This window comes from Bombina bombina, chromosome 12 (genome assembly GCF_027579735.1).
Source record: "Bombina bombina isolate aBomBom1 chromosome 12, aBomBom1.pri, whole genome shotgun sequence".
NCBI lineage: Eukaryota > Metazoa > Chordata > Amphibia > Anura > Bombinatoridae > Bombina > Bombina bombina.
The window spans coordinates 158,067,865-158,095,217 of NC_069510.1; the positions used below are offsets into that span (position 1 = coordinate 158,067,865).

The 27,353-nt window shown below is 36.0% G+C and overlaps 1 protein-coding gene across 1 annotated transcript in view; it reads right to left on the reverse strand.

The window, feature by feature from the left end:
- Positions 1-27,353, reverse strand: part of LOC128642715 (keratin, type I cytoskeletal 18-like) — a 138,532-nt gene that overhangs the window by 94,743 nt on the left and 16,436 nt on the right. Inside the window, exon 2 of the mRNA XM_053695492.1 lies at positions 14,492-14,800. Coding sequence (XP_053551467.1) covers positions 14,492-14,794 — 303 coding nt within the window. The 5' untranslated portion in view covers positions 14,795-14,800. The remainder of the gene's footprint in view (positions 1-14,491; positions 14,801-27,353) is intronic.

Genomic DNA, 27,353 nt, shown 5'->3' on the forward strand with positions numbered 1-27,353 from the left:
ACACAGTCACACACATACATACATACATAAATACACAGTCACATACATACACGCATAAATACACACACAGTGTCACATACATACACACATAAATACACAGTCACATACATACACACATAAATACACAGTCACATACATACACACATAAATACACAGTCACATACATACACACATAAATACACAGTCACATACATACACACATAAATACAGTCACATACATACACACATAAATACACAGTCACATACATACACGCATAAATACACACACAGTGTCACATACATAAATACACACAGTGTCACATACATACACACATAAATACACAGTCACATACATACACACATAAATACACAGTCACATACATACACACATAAATACACACACATAAATACACAGTCACATACATACACACATAAATACACAGTCACATACATACATACATAAATACACACAGTGTCACATACATACACACATAAATACACAGTCACATACATACACACATAAATACACAGTCACATACATACACACATAAATACACAGTCACATACATACATGCATAAATACACAGTCACATACATACATACATACATAAATACACAGTCACATACATACACGCATAAATACACACACAGTCACATACATACACGCATAAATACACAGTCACATACATACACGCATAAATACACAGTCACATACATACACACATAAATACACACACATAAATACACAGTCACATACATACACGCATAAATACACACACATAAATACACAGTCACATACATACACACATAAATACACAGCCACATACATACACACATAAATACACACACATAAATACACAGTCACATACATACACACATAAATACACAGTCACATACATACACACATAAATACACAGTCACATACATACACAGTCACATACAGTCACACACACACACCAATGGGTAAAACAGAAAGACTAACCCCTGTAGTCACAGACAAACGTCACACTCACATGATATCAATGCAGGCAGTGGCAGGTCAATGTTTTTTTTTTTAAGCTGGGCCCCCACCCCCTTGGGGGCCCAGTTGCAATTGCAACCTCTGCAACCCCTGTAGTCTCGCCCCTGCAATGGGCTTCTCAGCTGTAGGCCAATTACCCTTTTAAGAAATAGTATATGAGAATCTATATGGTTTCCTTTTTTCTTTAAAGGGATATTTGTTTTCTTTCGTGATTCAGATAGAGCAGCAATTTTAAGCAACTTTCAACTTATCAATTTTTGTTTGTTCTCTTGCTATCTTTATTTGAAAAAGCAGGAATGTAAACTTAGGGGCTGGCTATTTACCCTACACAGCAGGCTCACAAACTTGCAGCACTGTGCTTTTGCTACTATTGTTATAAACGGTGCCATTGGAGCTCAGTGCGCATGTATGGCGGGGGATGGTAACTGTGCATGCGTGGGTACGTGCAGGCGAGAAGTAACGCTACTCAAACCCATGTAGCTCACTGTTATTGGACAAGAATAACGAGTCCCATAGGGGGTTTGGAAGCAGGCGGTTTTAATATACAATTGTATAAGTTTCATGTCCCTTTAACTCACCACTTGTATAGTCAAATAAGCACTAATAGCGTTCCCTGCGCTATCCATTAAAAATATAGAACATGCTCAAAAAATGTCATCTAATTGCAGTACCAGATTGTGCATTATTCTTAGCGAGATAAGGCAACCTAGGCTATCGATTGCGCGCCCCTTTAAGTCAGATACATTTGGTCAAGTTGTTGCCGTGTAAGTTAATTGTCGCACTACAAGTGCATTTGAAAAGTAGGCGATACATAGATTATTGTGCACATTTCTAATGGATTAGAATTACATTTGTTGTAAAACGCGACGTGAGATAATTCACAAGGGAATCAATTCCTGAATATCTGAAATTCCTTTGTGTCTTTCAGACTAAATAGCAGAGCTCACCATGATCTGTCACTGACTTCTAATAATATCCGTGCAAATACAGATAAAGGCCTAGTTATGCCAAGCTGTGTTTGCTTTCTCGCCTTAGTAACTAATGTTTCCATTTACAGAGAGCAGGTTTCTGTTAAATATTTGCTGCCGGACCCTGAACATCGCAATCAGTTTGTCTTGATAGATTTACACAGTGCACGGCATTAAACGCTACTGTCAGACCTCCCTTTCCGCAAACTTGTAAAGTCGTTTCACAGAAAAATGATGGCAATTTTACAACAATGGAACAGAAATATAAACTTATTTGTAAAGCGTTTAATATATTACAATAAAGAAAGGAAGGTTTAGCGCACTCTCTCCTATATCTTCATAAAATGTAACTTATTATTCTGTTTATAAACCTGTATTAAAGAGACACTCAAGTTAAAATGAAACTGTCATGAATCAGAAAGGACAGCAATTAAACAGCTTGCCAATTTACTTCAATTAACAAAATGTGCACATCCCTTTATTATTACCCATTCCCCAGTTTTGTTATATTAATATACTTAATACCTCTGTAATTACCCTGTATCTAAGCCTCTGCAGACTGCCCCCCTTTATCTCAGTTATATGAATATACTTTTTACCTCTGTGATTACCCTGTATCTAAGCCTCTGCAGACTGCCCCCTTATCACAGTTATATTAATATACTTTTTACCTCTGTGATTACCCTGTATCTAAGCCTCTGCAGACTGCTCCTTATCTGTTATATTAATATACTTAATACCTCTGTAATTACCCTGTATCTAAGCCTCTGCAGACTGCCCCCCTTTATCTCAGTTATATGAATATACTTTTTACCTCTGTGATTACCCTGTATCTAAGCCTCTGCAGACTGCCCCCTTATCACAGTTATATTAATATACTTTTTACCTCTGTGATTACCCTGTATCTAAGCCTCTGCAGACTGCCCCTTATCTCAGTTATATTAATACACGTTTTACCTCTGTGATTACCTTGTATCTATGCCTCTGCAGTCTGCCCCCTTATCACAGTTATATTAATATACTTTTTACCTCTGTGATTACCTTGTATCTAAGCCTCTGCAGACTGCCCCTTATCTCAGTTATATTAATACACGTTTTACCTCTGTGATTACCTTGTATCTATGCCTCTGCAGTCTGCCCCTTATCTCAGTTATATTAATACACGTTTTACCTCTGTTATTACTCTGTATCTAAGCCTTTGCAGACTGCTCCTTATCTCAGTTATATTAATACACTTTTTACCTCTGTGGTTATCGTGTATCTAAGCCTCTGCAGACTGCTCCTTATCTCAGTTATATTAATATACTTTTTACCTCTGTGGTTATTGTGTATCTAAGCCTCTGCAGAATGCTCCCTTATCTCAGTGCTTTTGACAGACTTGCATTTTAGCCAATTAGTGCTGAACCCCTAAATAACTAGTGCTGTCTAACTGTGAAAAACTGTCAAAATGCACTGAGATAAGCGACGGTTTTCAACGGTTTAGAAATCAGTTGAAGCCTACCTAGGTTTAGCTTTCAACTAAGAATACCAAGCGAACAAAGCACATTTGATGATAAAAGTAAATTGAAAAGTTGTTTAAAATGACATGCCCTATCTGAATTATGTAAGTTTTATTTTGTCTAGACTGTCCCTTTAACAGGCAGCACAGGCTAAATAACTGGAGATTTACTAGGGGCCTTATGATCTAAAAATCTCCACCATGCAGACAAATCACACAGATACCAAGGAGGACAAAGAAAAATTAATAGAAGTAAATTAGAAAGTTGTTAAAAATTGCTGCTCTGTCTGAATCATGAAAGCAAATAAATGTGGGTTACACGTCCCTTTAAATGTCATGAAGATATAGGCGAGCGTGCAGTAATCCCCTTGTCTCTCTTTAGTGAATGATATTTACAAGCAGTGGTAGCACAAGGGGGGTAGAACTGGTTTTCCTATTACAGGGCCAGTCATTTCTATTTATAACATTTTCATATAGAATCATTTCATCCCTTTGGACAAAATGTAATCCCTATATAAAATGGTTAAATTATATGCAGGGCCGGCTGCCTGGGTCTGAGAATGCAATTACGCCCCCCAGCATTAACATCAACCTACTAGCCTGGCCACTGACCTTACTAAGCCTGCAACCAATGCTTATGCACAATTGTGCTATAAGTAGGATGGTATTTAGGGAAGAGATGCACTTGCCTCACTATGTCACCCTTCACCAGTTCTGTGTCTTTTTTTCTTTTTAACCAACTTTATTGTTGATCCGAAATAAAGAAATCAAAGTACAATTATTTAGGAGACGCAACTCCGTAGATACTGTAAATGACAAAGGTTGTTTTAGCCACTAACTAATGCCTTCATTTCTTGTACATTTTGTGATAAAAAGAAACACAACAAAAAAATAAAACAACTTTGCAGACAGACTGCCTCTAGACATTGTTTTTGTGCATTAAATCTGAGTCTATCAAGAGCAACTAGAACACAAACAGAACAAGAAGACCCCCCTGGAGCACCTCTCATATCCGTCACCACATAATCTAGTGATTTATTAAACCTCATTCATCCGTCCTAAAATTACACAACATTGGGAAAAATACATTTCTGGCTGAATAAATCTCTCCAAAAACCAACTCCTTTTTATATATTATTTTTGTTTTATGATCACACACGACTTGGAGACCAACATTGAACCAATATGGCCATTCTGACGGCACACAATTTAATATTCAAGAGATGAAAGTCTGACGCGCCTACCATAGCTGAATTTATTGACACTATGAAACTACAAATGACGGTCGAGTTGCAAGATAATAAATTAAATACCGAGAAATCTCCGGAACGTTTTTGCTAAATGGCTAAAAGTAATATTAGCTTGGCCACTGACAACTCAGATACAATTTTTTTCTGCGTTGCAGAATTCAGCATCTTTTATGCTATTGATCCTGGAGAATGTTCTCACCCCGGACCGGTGTCTGATGAGGTTGTACTGCTGGGAGCCTGTGACTTTTCCCACGGAGACAGAGTACAGGAGTGGTCTGGGTCTGACAGTGACTGAGGTGCTGCCTGGGTCCATTAGACACACTTGGTCCCATGGTTAAGCCGGCCCTGATTATATGTAGTGCAACAAATTGCAATTTCTCTTTTATTTTACTTGATTTATTTATTATTTTGCTTCCCCTACAATTTACATCTGAAAATTGTGTTTTTGATTTTTAAACTGCCCCAAGAGAGTCTGGGGTGTATTATGCAGGATCCAGAGTGTAACCCTGCAACATGCTACATTAGAGATATCTCCCTAAACCACCACAGCAGAGGAGATAAATAGGATGCAAACAAAATGACTTAACTGTTTACTAGACTTGTGCATTCGGATATTTGAGGCCAATTCGAATGCTGAAGATGGCAGCCGCAAGCTGCATTATCCAATTTCAGAGCTGGAATTATTCTTGTAAAGGTGCAACACACTAAGATCCGGATTTGCACAGATCTTATAGTAGAAATCCAGCTCCGGAAATTGGCGCATTTGAATTGACCTAAAATAGCAGAATGCACGTCTACCTCTGTTTCGCATTTCTTGAGCACCATTTGGCACCAGGCAATGTTTGTTACAATGTTATACAAATAGCGCACAAGACACGTGCACACGCTTGGGCATACCTCAGTATGTTGCTAAGGGAAAGACCTCATTTGTAACAAAAGGAGAGTTGGTCTTAAAATAAAGCTGGAAAAGACTTCATGATCTTCAAGGGATATTAAACCTAATTATTCTCTTTTATGATTCAGAGAGCAGTCATTTTAAGCAACTTTCTAACTTACTCCTATCCATTTTTCTTTGTTCTCTTGGTATCTTTATTTAAAATAACAGGAATGTAAGCTTAGCAGCTGGCCCATTTTTGGTTCAGCTCTCTGGGTAGAGCTTACTGATTGGTGGCTACATTTTTCAAATAAAGATACCAAGAGAACAAAGAAAAATTAATAGAAGTTAGAAAGTTGCTGCTCTATCTAAATCATGAAAGAAAATAATTTTGGTTGCACATCCCTTTAATATCATTTTAAAGGGACATTATACACTCATTTTTCTTTGCATAAATGTTTTGTAGATGATCTATTTATATAGCCCATAACATTGTTTTTTTAATAAATGTATAGTTTTGCTTATTTTTAAATAACATTGCTCTGATTTTCAGACTCCTAACCAAGCCCCAAAGTTTTATGTGAATACCGTCAGCTACCTACTCCAGCTTGCTCCTGTTTGTGTAAAGGGTCTTTTCATATGCAAAAGAAGGGGGAGGGGGGGGGGGTGTCTTATTTGCCACTTGCAGTGGGCTTTCCAGCTACCTTTTCAACAGAGGTAAACTGACAGCTTCTAAGTAAGTTTTCAAACAGTTTTATACTGGATTTTTGTATCAGTATCTGTGCATCTTATTCTTTATAGTAGTGTCTATTACATGCAGTTATATAACAATTAGTGTATACTGTATAATTATATCAGTATCTGTACATATTCTGTATAGTAGTGTCTATTACATACAGTTATATGACAATTAGTGTATACTGTATATTTATATCAGTACCTGTACATATTCTGTATAGTAGTGTCTATTACATGCAGTTATATGTAATTAGTGTATACTGTATAATTATATCAGTATCTGTACATATTCTGTATAGTAGTGTCTGTTACATGCAGTTATATGACAATTAGTGTATACTGTATATTTATATCAGTATCTGTACATATTCTGTATAGTAGTGTCTATTACATGCAGTTATATGTAATTAGTGTATACTGTATATTTATATCAGTATCTGTACATATTCTGTATAGTAGTGTCTATTACATGCAGTTATATGACAATTAGTGTATACTGTATATTTATATCAGTGTCTGTACATATTCTGTATAGTAGTGTCTGTTACATGCAGCTATATGACAATTAGTGTATACTGTATATTTATATCAGTATCTGTACATATTCTGTATAGTAGTGTCTATTACATGCAGTTATATGTAATTAGTGTATACTGTATATTTATATCAGTATCTGTACATATTCTGTATAGTAGTGTCTGTTACATGCAGTTATATGTAATTAGTGTATACTGTATATTTATATCAGTATCTGTACATATTCTGTATAGTAGTGTCTATTACATGCAGTTATATGACAATTAGTGTATACTGTATATTTATATCAGTGTCTGTACATATTCTGTATAGTAGTGTCTATTACATGCAGTTATATGACAATTAGTGTATACTGTATATTTATATCAGTATCTGTACATATTCTGTATAGTAGTGTCTATTACATGCAGTTATATGTAATTAGTGTATAATGTATATTTATATCAGTATCTGTACATATTCTGTATAGTAGTGTCTGTTACATGCAGTTATATGACAATTAGTGTATACTGTATATTTATATCAGTATCTGTACATATTCTGTATAGTAGTGTCTGTTACATGCAGTTATATGACAATTAGTGTATACTGTATATTTATATCAGTATCTGTACTTATTCTGTATAGTAGTGTCTATTACATGCAGCTATATGACAATTAGTGTATACTGTATATTTATATCAGTATCTGTACATATTCTGTATAGTAGTGTCTATTACATGCAGTTATATGACAATTAGTGTATACTGTATATTTATATCAGTATCTGTACATATTCTGTATAGTAGTGTCTATTACATGCAGTTATATGACAATTAGTGTATACTGTATATTTATTTCAGTACCTGTACATATTCTGTATAGTAGTGTCTATTACATGCAGTTATATGTAATTAGTGTATACTGTATATTTATATCAGTATCTGTACATATTCTGTATAGTAGTGTCTATTACATGCAGTTATATGACAATTAGTGTATACTGTATATTTATATCAGTATCTGTACATATTCTGTATAGTAGTGTCTATTACATGCAGTTATATGACAATTAGTGTATACTGTATATTTATATCAGTATCTGTACATATTCTGTATAGTAGTGTCTATTACATGCAGTTATATGACAATTAGTGTATACTGTATATTTATATCAGTATCTGTACATATTCTGTATAGTAGTGTCTATTACATGCAGTTATATGTAATTAGTGTATAATGTATATTTATATCAGTATCTGTACATATTCTGTATAGTAGTGTCTATTACATGCAGTTATATGACAATTAGTGTATACTGTATATTTATATCAATATCTGTACATATTCTGTATAGTAGTGTCTATTACATGCAGTTATATGTAATTAGTGTATACTGTATATTTATATCAGTATCTGTACATATTCTGTATAGTAGTGTCTATTACATGCAGTTATATGACAATTAGTATATACTGTATATTTATATCAGTATCTGTACATATTCTGTATAATAGTGTCTATTACATGCAGTTATATGACAATTAGTGTATACTGTATATTTATATCAGTATCTGTACATATTCTGTATAGTAGTGCCTATTACATGCAGTTATATGACAATTAGTGTATACTGTATATTTATATCAGTATCTGTACATATTCTGTATAGTAGTGTCTATTACATGCAGTTATATGACAATTAGTGTATACTGTGTATTTATATCAGTATCTGTACCTATTCTGTATAGTAGTGTCTGTTACATGCAGTTATATGACAATTAGTGTATACTGTATATTTATATCAGTATCTGTACATATTCTGTATAGTAGTGTCTGTTACATGCAGTTATATGACAATTAGTGTATACTGTATATTTATATCAGTATCTGTATATATTCTGTATAGTAGTGTCTATTACATGCAGTTATATGTAATTAGTGTATACTATATATTTATATCAGTATCTGTACATATTCTGTATAGTAGTGTCTATTACATGCAGTTATATGACAATTAGTGTATACTGTATATTTATATCAGTATATGTACATATTCTGTATAGTGGTGTCTGTTACATGCAGTTATATAACAATTAGTGTATACTGTATATTTATATCAGTATCTGTACATATTCTGTATAGTAGTGTCTATTACATACAGTTATATGACAATTAGTGTATACAGTATATTTATATCAGTATCTGTACATATTCTGTATAGTAGTGTCTGTTACATGCAGTTATATGACAATGAGTGTATACTGTATATTTATATCAGTATCTGTACATATTCTGTATAGTAGTGTCTATTACATGCAGTTATATGACAATTAGTATATACTGTATATTTATATCAGTATCTGTACATATTCTGTATAGTAGTGTCTATTACATGTAGTTATATGACTATTGGTGTATACTGTATATTTATATCAGTATCTGTACATATTCTGTATAGTAGTGTCTATTACATGCAGTTATATGACAATTAGTGTATACTGTATATTTATATCAGTATCTGTACATATTCTGTATAGTAGTGTCTATTACATGCAGTTATATGACAATTAGTGTATACTGTATATTTATATCAGTATCTGTACATATTCTGTATAGTAGTGTCTATTACATGCAGTTATATGACAGTTAGTGTATACTGTATATTATATCAGTATCTGTACATATTCTGTATAGTACTGTCTATTACATGCAGTTATATGACAATTAGTGTATACTGTATATTTTTATCAGTATCTGTACATATTATGTATAGTAGTGTCTATTACATGCAGTTATATGACAATTAGTGTATACTGTATATTTATATCAGTATCTGTACATATTATGTATAGTAGTGTCTATTACATGCAGTTATATGACAATTAGTGTATACTGTATATTTATATCAGTATCTGTACATATTCTGTATAGTAGTGTCTGTTACATGCAGTTATATGACAATTAGTGTATACTGTATATTTATATCAGTATCTGTACATATTCTGTATAGTAGTGTCTGTTACATGCAGTTATATGACAATTAGTGTATACTGTATATTTATATCTGTATCTGTACATATTCTGTATAGTAGTGTCTATTACATGCAGTTATATGACAATTAGTGTATATTGTATATTTATATCAGTATCTGTACATATTCTGTATAGTAGTGTCTATTACATGCAGTTATATGACAATTAGTATATACTGTATATTTATATCAGTATCTGTACATATTCTGTATAGTAGTGTCTATTACATACAGTTATATGACAATTAGTGTATACTGTATATTTATATCAGTATCTGTACATATTCTGTATAGTAGTGTCTATTACATGCAGTTATATGTAATTAGTGTATACTGTATATTTATATCAGTATCTGTACATATTCTGTATAGTAGTGTCTATTACATGCAGTTATATGACAGTTAGTGTATACTGTATATTTATATCAGTATCTGTACATAGTCTGTATAGTAGTGTCTATTACATGCAGTTATATAACAATTAGTGTATACTGTATATTTATATCAGTATCTGTACATATTCTGTATAGTAGTGTCTATTACATGCAGTTATATGACAATTAGTGTATACTGTATATTTATATCAGTATCTGTACATATTCTGTATAGTAGTGTCTATTACATGCAGTTATATGACAATTAGTGTATACTGTATATTTATATCAGTATCTGTACATATTCTGTATAGTAGTGTCTATTACATGCAGTTATATGTAATTAGTGTATACTGTATATTTATATCAGTATCTGTACATATTCTGTATAGTAGTGTCTATTACATGCAGTTATATGACAATTAGTGTATACTGTATATTTATATCAGTGTCTGTACATATTCTGTATAGTAGTGTCTGTTACATGCAGCTATATGACAATTAGTGTATACTGTATATTTATATCAGTATCTGTACATATTCTGTATAGTAGTGTCTATTACATGCAGTTATATGTAATTAGTGTATACTGTATATTTATATCAGTATCTGTACATATTCTGTATAGTAGTGTCTGTTACATGCAGTTATATGTAATTAGTGTATACTGTATATTTATATCAGTATCTGTACATATTCTGTATAGTAGTGTCTATTACATGCAGTTATATGACAATTAGTGTATACTGTATATTTATATCAGTGTCTGTACATATTCTGTATAGTAGTGTCTATTACATGCAGTTATATGACAATTAGTGTATACTGTATATTTATTTCAGTACCTGTACATATTCTGTATAGTAGTGTCTATTACATGCAGTTATATGACAATTAGTGTATACTGTATATTTATATCAGTATCTGTACATATTCTGTATAGTAGTGTCTATTACATGCAGTTATATGACAATTAGTGTATACTGTATATTTATATCAGTATCTGTACATATTCTGTATAGTAGTGTCTATTACATGCAGTTATATGTAATTAGTGTATACTGTATATTTATATCAGTATCTGTACATATTCTGTATAGTAGTGCCTATTACATGCAGTTATATGACAATTAGTGTATACTGTATATTTATATCAGTATCTGTACATATTCTGTATAGTAGTGTCTATTACATGCAGTTATATGACAATTAGTGTATACTGTGTATTTATATCAGTATCTGTACCTATTCTGTATAGTAGTGTCTGTTACATGCAGTTATATGACAATTAGTGTATACTGTATATTTATATCAGTATCTGTACATATTCTGTATAGTAGTGTCTGTTACATGCAGTTATATGACAATTAGTGTATACTGTATATTTATATCAGTATCTGTATATATTCTGTATAGTAGTGTCTATTACATGCAGTTATATGTAATTAGTGTATACTATATATTTATATCAGTATCTGTACATATTCTGTATAGTAGTGTCTATTACATGCAGTTATATGACAATTAGTGTATACTGTATATTTATATCAGTATCTGTACATATTCTGTATAGTGGTGTCTGTTACATGCAGTTATATGAAAATTAGTGTATACTGTATATTTATATCAGTATCTGTACATATTCTGTATAGTAGTGTCTATTACATACAGTTATATGACAATGAGTGTATACAGTATATTTATATCAGTATCTGTACATATTCTGTATAGTAGTGTCTGTTACATGCAGTTATATGACAATGAGTGTATACTGTATATTTATATCAGTATCTGTACATATTCTGTATAGTAGTGTCTATTACATGCAGTTATATGACAATTAGTGTATACTGTATATTTATATCAGTATCTGTACATATTCTGTATAGTAGTGTCTATTACATGTAGTTATATGACTATTGGTGTATACTGTATATTTATATCAGTATCTGTACATATTATGTATAGTAGTGTCTATTACATGCAGTTATATGACAATTAGTATATACTGTATATTTATATCAGTATCTGTACATATTCTGTATAGTAGTGTCTATTACATGTAGTTATATGACTATTGGTGTATACTGTATATTTATATCAGTATCTGTACATATTCTGTATAGTAGTGTCTATTACATGCAGTTATATGACAATTAGTGTATACTGTATATTTATATCAGTATCTGTACATATTCTGTATAGTAGTGTCTATTACATGCAGTTATATGACAATTAGTGTATACTGTATATTTATATCAGTATCTGTACATATTCTGTATAGTAGTGTCTATTACATGCAGTTATATGACAGTTAGTGTATACTGTATATTATATCAGTATCTGTACATATTCTGTATAGTACTGTCTATTACATGCAGTTATATGACAATTAGTGTATACTGTATATTTATATCAGTATCTGTACATATTCTGTATAGTAGTGTCTGTTACATGCAGTTATATGACAATTAGTGTATACTGTATATTTATATCTGTATCTGTACATATTCTGTATAGTAGTGTCTATTACATGCAGTTATATGACAATTAGTGTATATTGTATATTTATATCAGTATCTGTACATATTCTGTATAGTAGTGTCTATTACATGCAGTTATATGACAATTAGTATATACTGTATATTTATATCAGTATCTGTACATATTCTGTATAGTAGTGTCTATTACATACAGTTATATGACAATTAGTGTATACTGTATATTTATATCAGTATCTGTACATATTCTGTATAGTAGTGTCTATTACATGCAGTTATATGTAATTAGTGTATACTGTATATTTATATCAGTATCTGTACATATTCTGTATAGTAGTGTCTATTACATGCAGTTATATGACAGTTAGTGTATACTGTATATTTATATCAGTATCTGTACATAGTCTGTATAGTAGTGTCTATTACATGCAGTTATATAACAATTAGTGTATACTGTATATTTATATCAGTATCTGTACATATTCTGTATAGTAGTGTCTATTACATGCAGTTATATGACAATTAGTGTATACTGTATATTTATATCAGTATCTGTACATATTCTGTATAGTAGTGTCTATTACATGCAGTTATATGACAATTAGTGTATACTGTATATTTATATCAGTAACTGTACATATTCTGTATAGTAGTGTCTATTACATGCAGTTATATGACAATTAGTGTATACTGTATATTTATATCAGTATCTGTACATAGTCTGTATAGTAGTGTCTATTACATGCAGTTATATAACAATTAGTGTATACTGTATATTTATATCAGTATCTGTACATATTCTGTATAGTAGTGTCTATTACATGCAGTTATATGTAATTAGTGTATACTGTATATTTATATCAGTATCTGTACATATTCTGTATAGTAGTGTCTATTACATGCAGTTATATGACAATTAGTGTATACTGTATATTTATATCAGTGTCTGTACATATTCTGTATAGTAGTGTCTATTACATGCATTTATATGTAATTAGTGTATACTGTATATTTATATCAGTATCTGTACATATTATGTATAGTAGTGTCTATTACATGCAGTTATATAACAATTAGTGTATACTGTATATTTATATCAGTAGCTGTATACATTCTGTATAGTAGTGTCTATTACATGCAGTTATATAACAATTAGTGTATACTGTATATTTATATCAGTATCTGTACATATTCTGTATAGTAGTGTCTATTACATGCAGTTATATGACAATTAGTGTATACTGTATATTTATATCAGTATCTGTACATATTCTGTATAGTAGTGTCTATTACATGCAGTTATATGACAATTAGTGTATACTGTATATTTATATCAGTGTCTGTACATATTCTGTATAGTAGTGTCTATTACATGCATTTATATGTAATTAGTGTATACTGTATATTTATATCAGTATCTGTACATATTCTGTATAGTAGTGTCTATTACATGCAGTTATATGACAATTAGTGTATACTGTATATTTATATCAGTATCTGTACATATTATGTATAGTAGTGTCTATTACATGCAGTTATATGACAATTAGTGTATACTGTCCCTTTAAGTTTACACTTCAGAAGGGAAGATGAACAAACCTAACAGATCTTCTGGAACTGCTAACAATAATCTGTCCCAGTTCTCTAGATCATATATAATCAAGCATTTATTTATAGGCAGTACTAAGATTCTGTACAACCTGTAGATATTTCCTGTGAGAGCGCAAGTCTACTCACCTGTCTCCTCAGGGTCTCAATGATCTCAAACTGTTTGCTGTAGTCTCTAATCCTAGGTTTGCCTTCTGATATTCTTTCTCGGATTTTGAGCTCCAGTTCTGAGTTTGTTTTTTCCAGTTTAGAAACCATCTCCAAATATGTGGCCAGACGGCTGTTCAGCTCCTGCATGTGCTCCTTCTCATTGATAGCTCCTTGGGGGAGGGGGCTAGAGGAGCTGGATAACAACACCGCATAGGACGCCTTGGGCCTTCCATAGTGAGAGAGGCTGGCAGGGGATGTTCTGGTATAAGCTACAGCAGCCATTATTCTCTAGGGATAAACAGAATAACAGTCAGTAAAAAGCATACGGAGTTGATGGGAATTACTGGAGATGGAACTATGGATAGTGGAACCAACTATACAAGAGAAATGGAATAAAAGTACTAGATTTAAATTGATATTAACCACTGTTGGTTTTGTGTAAAAATAAAGTACTTTTGCTGCTGCTTTTTAGAGAAGCAAAGAAATATTTTGTTTTTACAAATGCTGCAAATCATCTAGCTGGATTAGGCAATAGAAATTATCTTGGCATCGTACAGGAGTGTTCTATAAAGCCCGATTTGGCAGACAAAAGCATAATGCGTTTAAAGGGACATAGAAGATACAGTTTTAAGCAACTTTTGAATTTACTTCTATTATCAAATGTTCTTCATTCTCTTGGTATCCTTTGTTGAAGAAGCAGCAATTAGCTACTGGGAGCTAGCTGAACTATGATAAAGTGTCACAGGGATGTGTGCCAGATATAGTGCCCCAGTGACATATCACAAGGACATTATGCCATGGTGAAAGTGTCACAGAGATGTGTGCCAGATATAGTGCCCCAGTGACATATCACAAGGACATTATGCCATGGTGAAAGTGTCACAGAGACGTGTGCCAGATATAGTGCCCCAGTGACATATCACAAGGACATTATGCCATGGTGAAGAAGTGTCACAGAGATGTGTGCCAGATATAGTGCCCCAGTGACATATCACAAGGACATTATGTCATGGTGAAGAAGTGTCACAGAGATGTGTGCCAGATATAGTGCCCCAGTGACATATCACAAGGACATTATGCCATGATGAAAGTGTCACAGAGATGTGTGCCAGATATAGTGCCCCAGTGACATATCACAAGGACATTATGCCATGGTGAAGAAGTGTCACAGAGATGTGCCAGATAGTGTCCCAGTGACATATCACAAGGACATTATGCCATGGTGAAAGTGTCACAGAGATGTGTGCCAGATATAGTGCCCCAGTGACATATCACAAGGACATTATGTCATGGTGAAAGTGTCACAGAGATGTGTGCCAGATATAGTGCCCCAGTGACATTATGTCATGGTGAAAGTGTCACAGAGATGTGTGCCAGATATAGTGCCCCAGTGACATATCACAAGGACATTATGTCATGGTGAAAGTGTCACAGAGATGTGTGCCAGATATAGTGCCCCAGTGATATATCACAAGGACATTATGCCATGGTGAAAGTGTCACAGAGATGTGTGCCAGATATAGTGCCCCAGTGACATATCACAAGGACATTATGCCATGGTGAAGAAGTGTCACAGAGATGTGTGCCAGATATAGTGCCCCAGTGACATATCACAAGGACATTATGTCATGGTGAAAGTGTCACAGAGATGTGTGCCAGATATAGTGCCCCAGTGACATATCACAAGGACATTATGTCATGGTGAAGAAGTGTCACAGAGATGTGTGCCAGATATAGTGCCCCAGTGACATATCACAAGGACATTATGCCATGGTGAAAGTGTCACAGAGATGTGTGCCAGATATGGTGCCCCAGTGACATATCACAAGGACATTATGCCATGGTGAAAGTGTCACAGAGATGTGTGCCAGATATGGTGCCCCAGTGACATATCACAAGGACATTATGCCATGGTGAAAGTGTCACAGAGATGCGAGCCAGATATAGTGCCCCAGTGACATATCACAAGGACATTATGCCATGGTGAAAGTGTCACAGAGATGCGAGCCAGATATAGTGCCCCAGTGACATATCACAAGGACATTATGCCATGGTGAAAGTGTCACAGAGATGTGTGCCAGATATGGTGCCCCAGTGACATATCACAAGGACAATATACCATGGTGAAAGTGTCACAGAGATGTGTGCCAGATATAGTGCCCCAGTGACATATCACAAGGACATTATGCCGTGGTGAAAGTGTCACAGAGATGTGTGCCAGATATAGTGCCCCAGTGACATATCACAAGGACATTATGCCGTGGTGAAAGTGTCACAGAGATGTGTGCCAGATATAGTGTCCCAGTAACATATCACAAGGACATTATGCCATGGTGAAAGTGTCACAGAGATGTGTGCCAGATATAGTGCCCCAGTGACATATCACAAGGACATTATGCCATGGTGAAAGATTCACAGAGATGTGTGCCAGATATAGTGCCCCAGTGACATATCACAAGGACATTATGCCATGGTGAAAGTGTCACAGAGATGTGTGCCAGATATGGTGCCCCAGTGACATATCACAAGGACAATATGCCATGGTGAAAGTGTCACAGAGATGTGTGCCAGATATAGTGCCCCAGTGACATATCACAAGGACAATATGCCATGGTGAAAGTGTCACAGAGATGTGTGCCAGATATAGTGCCCCAGTGACATATCACAAGGACATTATGCCATGGTGAAAAAGTGTCACAGAGATGTGTGCCAGATATAGTGCCCCAGTGACATATCACAAGGACATTATGCCATGGTGAAAGTGTCACAGAGATGTGTGCCAGATATAGTGCCCCAGTGACATATCACAAGGCCATTATGCCATGGTGAAAGTGTCACAGAGATGTGTGCCAGATATAGTGCCCCAGTGATATATCACAAGGACATTATGTCATGGTGAAAGTGTCACAGAGATGTGTGCCAGATATAGTGCCCCAGTGACATATCACAAGGACATTATGCCATGGTGAAAGTGTCACAGAGATGTGTGCCAGATATAGTGCCCCAGTGACATATCACAAGGACATTATGCCATGGTGATATGTGCCAGGTAAAGTAAATAGCACTGGGAGAAAGCTGAATACGTCAGTTGAACCAATGGAAAGAGGCATATGTGCAGCCACCAGCAGCTAGCTCCCGCCTCCCAGAAGTGCATTGCTGCTCCTGAGGCTACCTAGTCATACATTTCAACAAATGATATCAAGAGAACAAAGCAAATTTGGATCATAGAATTAAATTGCAAAGTTGTTTAAAAGTGCGTGTTACATCTGAATCATAAACGTTACGTTTTATTATTTCTTTACGGTCCCTTTAATAGTTACAAAGAGTTGGTGCATTTGTATTCAGTAAAACTAGATTTTAAATTAAATCCCCCCTCAAAATAAAATATATTATTATTCTTTATGTATAAAGCGCCAACAGATTGCACAGCGCTGCCCATGGGTACAAAGATAATAAATAAACTGAAGGACACCCTGTCGTTACAGCAGGTATTATTATTCTTTATTTATAAAGCACCAACAGATTCCGCAGCGCTGCCCATGGGTACAAGGATAATAAATAAACTGAAGGACACCCTGTCATTACAGCAGGTATTATTATTCTTTATGTATAAAGCGCCAACAGATTCCGCAGCGCTGCCCATGGGTACAAGGATAATAAATAAACTGAAGGACACCCTGTCGTTACAGCAGGTATTATTATTCTTTATTTATAAAGTGCCAACAGATTCCGCAGCGCTGCCCATGGGTACAAGGATAATAAATAAACTGAAGGACACCCTGTCGTTACAGCAGGTATTATTATTCTTTATTTATAAAGCGCCAACAGATTCCGCAGCACTGCCCATGGGTACAAGGATAATAAATAAACTGAAGGACACCCTGTCGTTACAGCAGGTAGTATTATTCTTTATGTATAAAGCGCCAACAGATTGCACAGCGCTGCCCATGGGTACACGGATAATAAATAAACTGAAGGACACCCTGTCGTTACAGCAGGTATTATTATTCTTTATTTATAAAGCGCCAACAGATTGCACAGCGCTGCCCATGGGTACAAGGATAATAAATAAACTGAAGGACACCCTGTCGTTACAGCAGGTATTATTATTCTTTATGTATAAAGCGCCAACAGATTGCACAGCGCTGCCCATGGGTACAAAGATAATAAATAAACTGAAGGACACCCTGTCGTTACAGCAGGTATTATTATTCTTTATTTATAAAGCGCCAACAGATTGCACAGCGCTGCCCATGGGTACAAAGATAATAAATAAACTGAAGGACACCCTGTCGTTACAGCAGGTATTATTATTCTTTATGTATAAAGCGCCAACAGATTCCGCAGCGCTGCCCATGGGTACAAGGATAATAAATAAACTGAAGGACACCCTGTCGTTACAGCAGGTATTATTATTCTTTATTTATAAAGCGCCAACAGATTCCGCAGCGCTGCCCATGGGTACAAGGATAATAAATAAACTGAAGGACACCCTGTCGTTACAGCAGGTATTATTATTCTTTATGTATACAGCGCCAACAGATTGCACAGCACAGCGCTGCCCATGGGTACAAGGATAATAAATAAACTGAAGGACACCCTGTCGTTACAGCAGGTAGTATTATTCTTTATGTATAAAGTGCCAACAGATTGCACAGCACAGCGCTGCCCATGGGTACAAGGATAATAAATAAACTGAAGGACACCCTGTCGTTACAGCAGGTATTATTATTCTTTATGTATAAAGCGCCAACAGATTGCACAGCACAGCGCTGCCCATGGGTACAAGGATAATAAATAAACTGAAGGACACCCTGTCGTTACAGCAGGTAGTATTATTCTTTATGTATAAAGTGCCAACAGATTGCACAGCGCTGCCCATGGGTACAAGGATAATAAATAAACTGAAGGACACCCTGTCGTTACAGCAGGTATTATTATTCTTTATGTATAAAGCGCCAACAGATTGCACAGCGCTGCCCATGGGTACAAGGATAATAAATAAACTGAAGGACACCCTGTCGTTACAGCAGGTATTATTATTCTTTATGTATAAAGCGCCAACAGATTGCACAGCGCTGCCCATGGGTACAAGGATAATAAATAAACTGAAGGACACCCTGTCGTTACAGCAGGTATTATTATTCTTTATGTATAAAAGCGCCAACAGATTGCACAGCGCTGCCCATGGGTACAAAGATAAAAGTACAATACAATATAAGACACCAGACAAAGTTTAACAAAACAATTGGTGAGGGCTTTGTAGGTGAGGGTGATAATTCTGCTGTGAGTGGGGAGCCAGTGAAGGGACTCACAGAGGGGTGCAGCGGATACAGAGCGTCGGGAGAGGTGGATAAGCCTAGCAGAGGCATTTAGGATGGATTGAAGAGGGGAGAGGCGGAAGAGAGGGAGGCCAGTTAGTAGGTTGTTACAGTAGTCAAGTCGGGAAATTACTAGGGAGTGGATTAGCTGTTTAGTAGTTTCAGCACTCAGAAACGGACGCATTTTGGAGATATTGCGTAGGTGGTTGCGGCAGGATGAAGAGAGCAGTCGGATGTGGGGTATGAAGGACAGATTGGAGTCAAGTGTGACACGGAGGCAGCGGGTGATGGGGAGATAGTGGTGCCGCCAACAGTGATTGAAAAGTTAGAAACCGGGGTAGAATTAGAGGGGGGATTAGAAGGAGCTCAGTCTTGGATATATTGATTTTTAGGTGGTGCGAGGCCATCCAGGAAGAAATGCTAGATATATATAACCGATAGCAGTTTGTCACATTCTGGGTATACGCACGATACCCTCTAATAATCATTACGTGTTACTGTAAAGGTAACGGTACCCTCTAATAATCATTACGTGTTACTGTAAAGGTAACGGTACCCTCTAATAATCATTACGTGTTACTGTAAAGGTAACGATACCCTCTAATAATCATTACGTGTTACTGTAACGGTACCCTGTAATAATCATTACATGTTACTGTAAAGGTAACGGTACCCTCTAATAATCATTACGTGTTACTGTAAAGGTAACAATACCCTCTAATAATCATTACGTGTTACTGTAAAGGTAACGGTACCCTCTAATAATCATTACGTGTTACTGTAAAGGTAACGGTACCCTCTAATAATCATTACGTGTTACTGTAAAGGTAACGGTACCCTCTAATAATCATTACGTGTTACTGTAAAGGTAACAATACCCTCTAATAATCATTACGTGTTACTGTAAAGGTAACGGTACCCTCTAATAATCATTACGTGTTACTGTAAAGGTAACGGTACCCTCTAATAATCATTACGTGTTACTGTAAAGGTACTAAGGGAGGGCACAAATGGTGCCATAGGAGTAATTGCTACAAAAAGGTTGAGAAACACAGATTTAAACAAACAATACCAAGAAGATTTGATAATAAAAAAAGTAAATTGGAAATTTGTTCACGCTCTGCCTGACTCATTAAAGAATCATTTTGTTTCCTGTTCCTTTAACTTATAAGTTTTATTTTTTATTGTTAAATACAGTTGTTCATTTGTTGTTTTTTTATATAAAACAAACTAATATAAATTCTTTTAGATGCAACAAAGAAAAACTTTATGTCCCTCTAATTGAACTGAATTGAATTTTCACGCTTAAAAGGGACAGTAAACACCTTGTAATTACATTTCTGTTGTGTTACTGTAGAATAACTTTTCAGCCAAGTCTAAATATTTTTAAAACAAACTCCACCCACCAGGAGCCAATCCGGTCTTTAGTCTGCAGACAAGGCTAGTCACGGTTATAATGTTAGTATATAACGTTTGTTGTTATCAGTGAAAGCAAATAAGTGAAAGATATGTAGCAGGGTTAGCCTTGAGAAGTCAGCAGGCTGCCATTCAAGTTCTTATAATAAAAAACAAACACATTTTTAAGCACTCAATTACATGAAAAGGGGTAAAATAAATAATTAAAGTATATTGCTAAATAGTTTCATTATGCATAAACATTTTACATAAAAAGCTTAGGTTGTTTACTATAAAAACTGTTTATCTAATCTCAGACTTTTTCAGTAAAAAACTCTTATTGCCAGTTTCCCCTAGGCAGCTCCGTTTGTTTAAAAAAAATAATTTACTATTTTGGCTCAAACAATCTGTTAGTTTCTTTAACTAAAAAATCAGCAGTAACTCGTTTGTTAGAATGATTTCTTTTATATGCAAAAAACGCATTTCAATATCTCTTTAAAATACATGAAAATGATTTTTTATAATCTCAGACTTTTTATTATCACCGTCTCCCACCTCCCAGAAACAAAACAAAAACCAAATCTTCCTTTTAGGGAAACTAGGGGGAGGGGGTGAGGATAAACACAACGGATTGCTTTCTGGGGGGCGTTTCTTGTTCTTCAGGAAGAATCTGCAAATTGTCTGGGGAGGAGAGAGATGGAGAGTATAGGGTGGAAAGGGAATCAATTTGATAATTAAGATTAGCAGAGCCAGCAATTTAGGAAGGGTTCATTTTCAAGTTGGTTTTAGGGCTCGATTTATCAAGCCCTTCGCCTCTCTGCGACTCTCGTCTGACCGGAGAGATTGACAACTCCTGCCCGTGCATGATTGGCTGTGCGCAGGTAGGGGCGGTGCTGCACAGGAGTGCAAAATAGCGCTCGCGTGCAATATTAAATTCCGCCAGCGGTTTGCTGTGCACCAGAGGCGAGCTGGGGTGAATATGTTCGCTGTCGCCCCAGTCCGCCCCTGCTAGATTAAATCGAGCCCTTACTGGTTATTTCATTTCTAAAAACCCATTTAGAGGTTTCTGGGTCTATTTGAATGTTTTATTTTGTATTACTTCTAATATGGCGCAGTTTTTGCTGATAGGTAATGTAAATTGAACAATTAGATATTTTTGTCTTTTTGACGTTAGCTGTCACATGAACACTACAGACGGTGTGAACGGATATGTTCCAAGACCAATCATGTCGGTGTGTTTGCTCGAGGTTCTGGATATTATTTTTGATTTATTGGATTCTGCCTAATCCCAGAATATTGGATCCACTAATGTTATTCTCTTATTGGTCAGTAGGGAAACTATGGGTAAAATTGTTTTACTATTTTACATAGGCAAGCTAGAAAATTGTAAGGGAAATTGTAATAAAAAATATATCACATTTATTGTATAAAATGGTTAAAGGGACATAAGTCGAAAAATGACATGCTCCAATTGGCTAGAGCAAAAGGGGTTAAAACCACAATAGAATTACCGCTCGGGCCCCAAATAGCACTACAGGTCCCAAGCTGAAAACACCACTGATCTAATCAGCAGCGCTAGTTACACAGTGGAGTCGTACGATTAGTGCTTAGTGGACCAGTAGTTGCAGGGTTAAACACATAGTAGAAGTACTACAGGTGCCAAGCAGAAAACACCACTGATCTAATCAGCAGCGCTAGTTACACAGTGGAGTCGTCAGATTAGTGCTTAGTGGACCAGTAGTTGCAGGGTTAAACACATAGTAGAAGTACTACAGGTGCCAAGCAGAAAACACCACTGATCTAATCAGCAGCGCTAGTTACACAGTGGAGTCGTACGATTAGTGCTTATTGGACCAGTAGTTGCAGGGTTAAACACATAGTAGAAGTACTACAGTTCCCAAGCTGAAAACACCACTGATCTAATCAGCAGCGCTAGTTACACAGTGGAGTCGTACGATTAGTGCTTATTAGACCAGTAGTTGCAGGGTTAAACACATAGTAGAAGTACTACAGTTCCCAAGCTGAAAACACCACTGATCTAATCAGCAGCGCTAGTTACACAGTGGAGTCGTCAGATTAGTGCTTATTGGACCAGTAGTTGCAGGGTTAAACACATAGTAGAAGTACTACAGGTCCCAAGCTGAAAACACCACTGATCTAATCAGCAGCGCTAGTTACACAGTGGAGTCGTACGATTAGTGCTTAGTGGACCAGTAGTTGCAGGGTTAAACACATAGTAGAAGTACTACAGGTGCCAAGCAGAAAACACCACTGATCTAATCAGCAGCGCTAGTTACACAGTGGAGTCGTCAGATTAGTGCTTAGTGGACCAGTAGTTGCAGGGTTAAACACATAGTAGAAGTACTACAGGTGCCAAGCAGAAAACACCACTGATCTAATCAGCAGCGCTAGTTACACAGTGGAGTTGTACGATTAGTGCTTATTGGACCAGTAGTTGCAGGGTTAAACACATAGTAGAAGTACTACAGGTCCCAAGCTGAAAACACCACTGATCTAATCAGCAGCGCTAGTTACACAGTGGAGTCGTCAGATTAGTGCTTAGTGGACCAGTAGTTGCAGGGTTAAACACATAGTAGAAGTACTACAGGTCCCAAGCTGAAAACACCACTGATCTAATCAGCAGCGCTAGTTACACAGTGGAGTCGTACGATTAGTGCTTATTGGACCAGTAGTTGCAGGGTTAAACACATAGTAGAAGTACTACAGGTCCCAAGCTGAAAACACCACTGATCTAATCAGCAGCGCTAGTTACACAGTGGAGTCGTACGATTAGTGCTTATTGGACCAGTAGTTGCAGGGTTAAACACATAGTAGAAGTACTACAGGTGCCAAGCAGAAAACACCACTGATCTAATCAGCAGCGCTAGTTACACAGTGGAGTCATCAGATTAGTGCTTAGTGGACCAGTAGTTGCAGGGTTAAACACATAGTAGAAGTACTACAGGTCCCAAGCTGAAAACACCACTGATCTAATCAGCAGCGCTAGTTACACAGTGGAGTCGTCAGATTAGTGCTTAGTGGACCAGTAGTTGCAGGGTTAAACACATAGTAGAAGTACTACAGGTCCCAAGCTGAAAACACCACTGATCTAATCAGCAGCGCTAGTTACACAGTGGAGTCGTCAGATTAGTGCTTAGTGGACCAGTAGTTGCAGGGTTAAACACATAGTAGAAGTACTACAGGTCCCAAGCTGAAAACACCACTGATCTAATCAGCAGCGCTAGTTACACAGTGGAGTCGTAAGATTAGTGCTTAGTGGACCAGTAGTTGCAGGGTTAAACACATAGTAGAAGTACTACAGGTCCCAAGCTGAAAACACCACTGATCTAATCAGCAGCGCTAGTTACACAGTGGAGTCGTACGATTAGTGCTTATTAGACCAGTAGTTGCAGGGTTAAACACATAGTAGAAGTACTACAGTTCCCAAGCTGAAAACACCACTGATCTAATCAGCAGCGCTAGTTACACAGTGGAGTCGTAAGATTAGTGCTTATTGGACCAGTAGTTGCAGGGTTAAACACATAGTAGAAGTACTACAGGTCCCAAGCTGAAAACACCACTGATCTAATCAGCAGCGCTAGTTACACAGTGGAGTCGTAAGATTAGTGCTTAGTGGACCAGTAGTTGCAGGGTTAAACACATAGTAGAAGTACTACAGTTCCCAAGCTGAAAACACCACTGATCTAATCAGCAGCGCTAGTTACACAGTGGAGTCGTAAGATTAGTGCTTATTGGACCAGTAGTTGCAGGGTTAAACACATAGTAGAAGTACTACAGGTCCCAAGCTGAAAACACCACTGATCTAATCAGCAGCGCTAGTTACACAGTGGAGTCGTACGATTGGTGCTTATTGGACCAGTAGTTGCAGGGTTAAACACATAGTAGAAGTACTACAGGTGCCAAGCTGAAAACACCACTGATCTAATCAGAGTTTTTCAAATTTTATGGCCCTTTAAGTGAAATCTGTTTTAGTTTAAATGTATATGAAAGTCAAAATTAAGCTTGCGTGACTCAGAAAGAGCAGACAATTCAAATAAAACCTTTCCAATTCTATAATCAAATTGACTTTGTTCTCCTGGTACCCTTTGTTGAAAAGCATATCTAGATAGGCTGATGCATTACTGAGAGCAAGCTGCTGATTGGTGGCTGCACATATATGCTTCTTGCCATTGGCTAACTCCAAGTGTTCCGCTAGTTCCCTGTAGTGCATTGCTGCTTTTTCAACAAAAGATAAGATAATTAAGCACATTTGATAATAAAAGTAAATTGGAATGTTGTTTAAATGTTATGTTCTGTCTGAATCTTAAAACAGTTTGTCTTTCATGTCCCTTTAAGACACATGCACACCCTTTAAGACACATGCACACCCTTTAAGACACATGCAATAAATACTAACAGTTTCATTTCATGCCATAGTGAATATTGGATCTAGTGCTCACTGGCTGTCAGGGACAACTATTGAACAAAATCAGTTAATAAAATAAAACAATGTATAAATACTTTCTTTAGATAGAACGCATCATAGCACTAGGCAGTAACAACTCAGTGATCATTTCTGTGACATTAACCACTTGTTGCACATGACTCTGTAATGTTTAAATGTCAGCACAATGATCTGTAGAACCTAGGATTATAATTCCACAAAACCAACAGGCAAAATGTATATACTAGCGATTTGCACTACCCCTATATGTTCTTATTGTTAGTGAATAACAAGTCTAATTGTATATTCCTAAGTGCTCCTGCCTCCCCTCACACCCCAGTTAATAACATCTTATGCCCAGGCAGAGTGTATAGCAATAGAAGCTATAGATACAGATGTATACATTACAGTTATCAGTACCATAGGCTCTCACCTTACAGCAGACACAGTGTATAGCAATAGAAGCTATAGATACAGCTGTATACATTACAGTTATCAGTACCATAGGCTCTCACCTTACAGCAGACACAGTGTATAGCAATAGAAGCTATAGATACAGCAGTATACATTACAGTTATCAGTACCATAGGCTCTCACCTTACAGCAGACACAGTGTATAGCAATAGAAGCTATAGATAGAGCTGTATACATTACAGTTATCAGTACCATAGGCTCTCACCTTACAGCAGACACAGTGTATAGCAATAGAAGCTATAGATACAGCTGTATACATTAGTTATCAGTACCATAGGCTCTCACCTTACAGCAGACAGTGTATAGCAATAGAAGCTATAGATACAGCTGTATACATTACAGTTATCAGTACCATAGACTCTCACCTTACAGCAGACACAGTGTATAGCATTAGAAGCTATAGATACAGCTGTATACATTACAGTTATCAGTACCATAGGCTCTCACCTTACAGCAGACACAGTGTATAGCAATAGAAGCTATAGATACAGCTGTATACATTACAGTTATCAGTACCATAGGCTCTCACCTTACAGCAGACAGTGTATAGCAATAGAAGCTATAGATACAGCTGTATACATTAGTTATCAGTACCATAGGCTCTCACCTTACAGCAGACACAGTGTATAGCAATAGAAGCTATAGATACAGCTGTATACATTAGTTATCAGTACCATAGGCTCTCACCTTACAGCAGACACAGTGTATAGCAATAGAAGCTATAGATAGAGCTGTATACATTACAGTTATCAGTACCATAGGCTCTCACCTTACAGCAGACACAGTGTATAGCAATAGAAGCTATAGATACAGCTGTATACATTAGTTATCAGTACCATAGGCTCTCACCTTACAGCAGACAGTGTATAGCAATAGAAGCTATAGATACAGCTGTATACATTACAGTTATCAGTACCATAGACTCTCACCTTACAGCAGACACAGTGTATAGCATTAGAAGCTATAGATACAGCTGTATACATTACAGTTATCAGTACCATAGGCTCTCACCTTACAGCAGACACAGTGTATAGCAATAGAAGCTATAGATACAGCTGTATACATTACAGTTATCAGTACCATAGGCTCTCACCTTACAGCAGACACAGTGTATAGCAATAGAAGCTATAGATACAGCTGTATACATTAGTTATCAGTACCATAGGCTCTCACCTTACAGCAGACACAGTGTATAGCAATAGAAGCT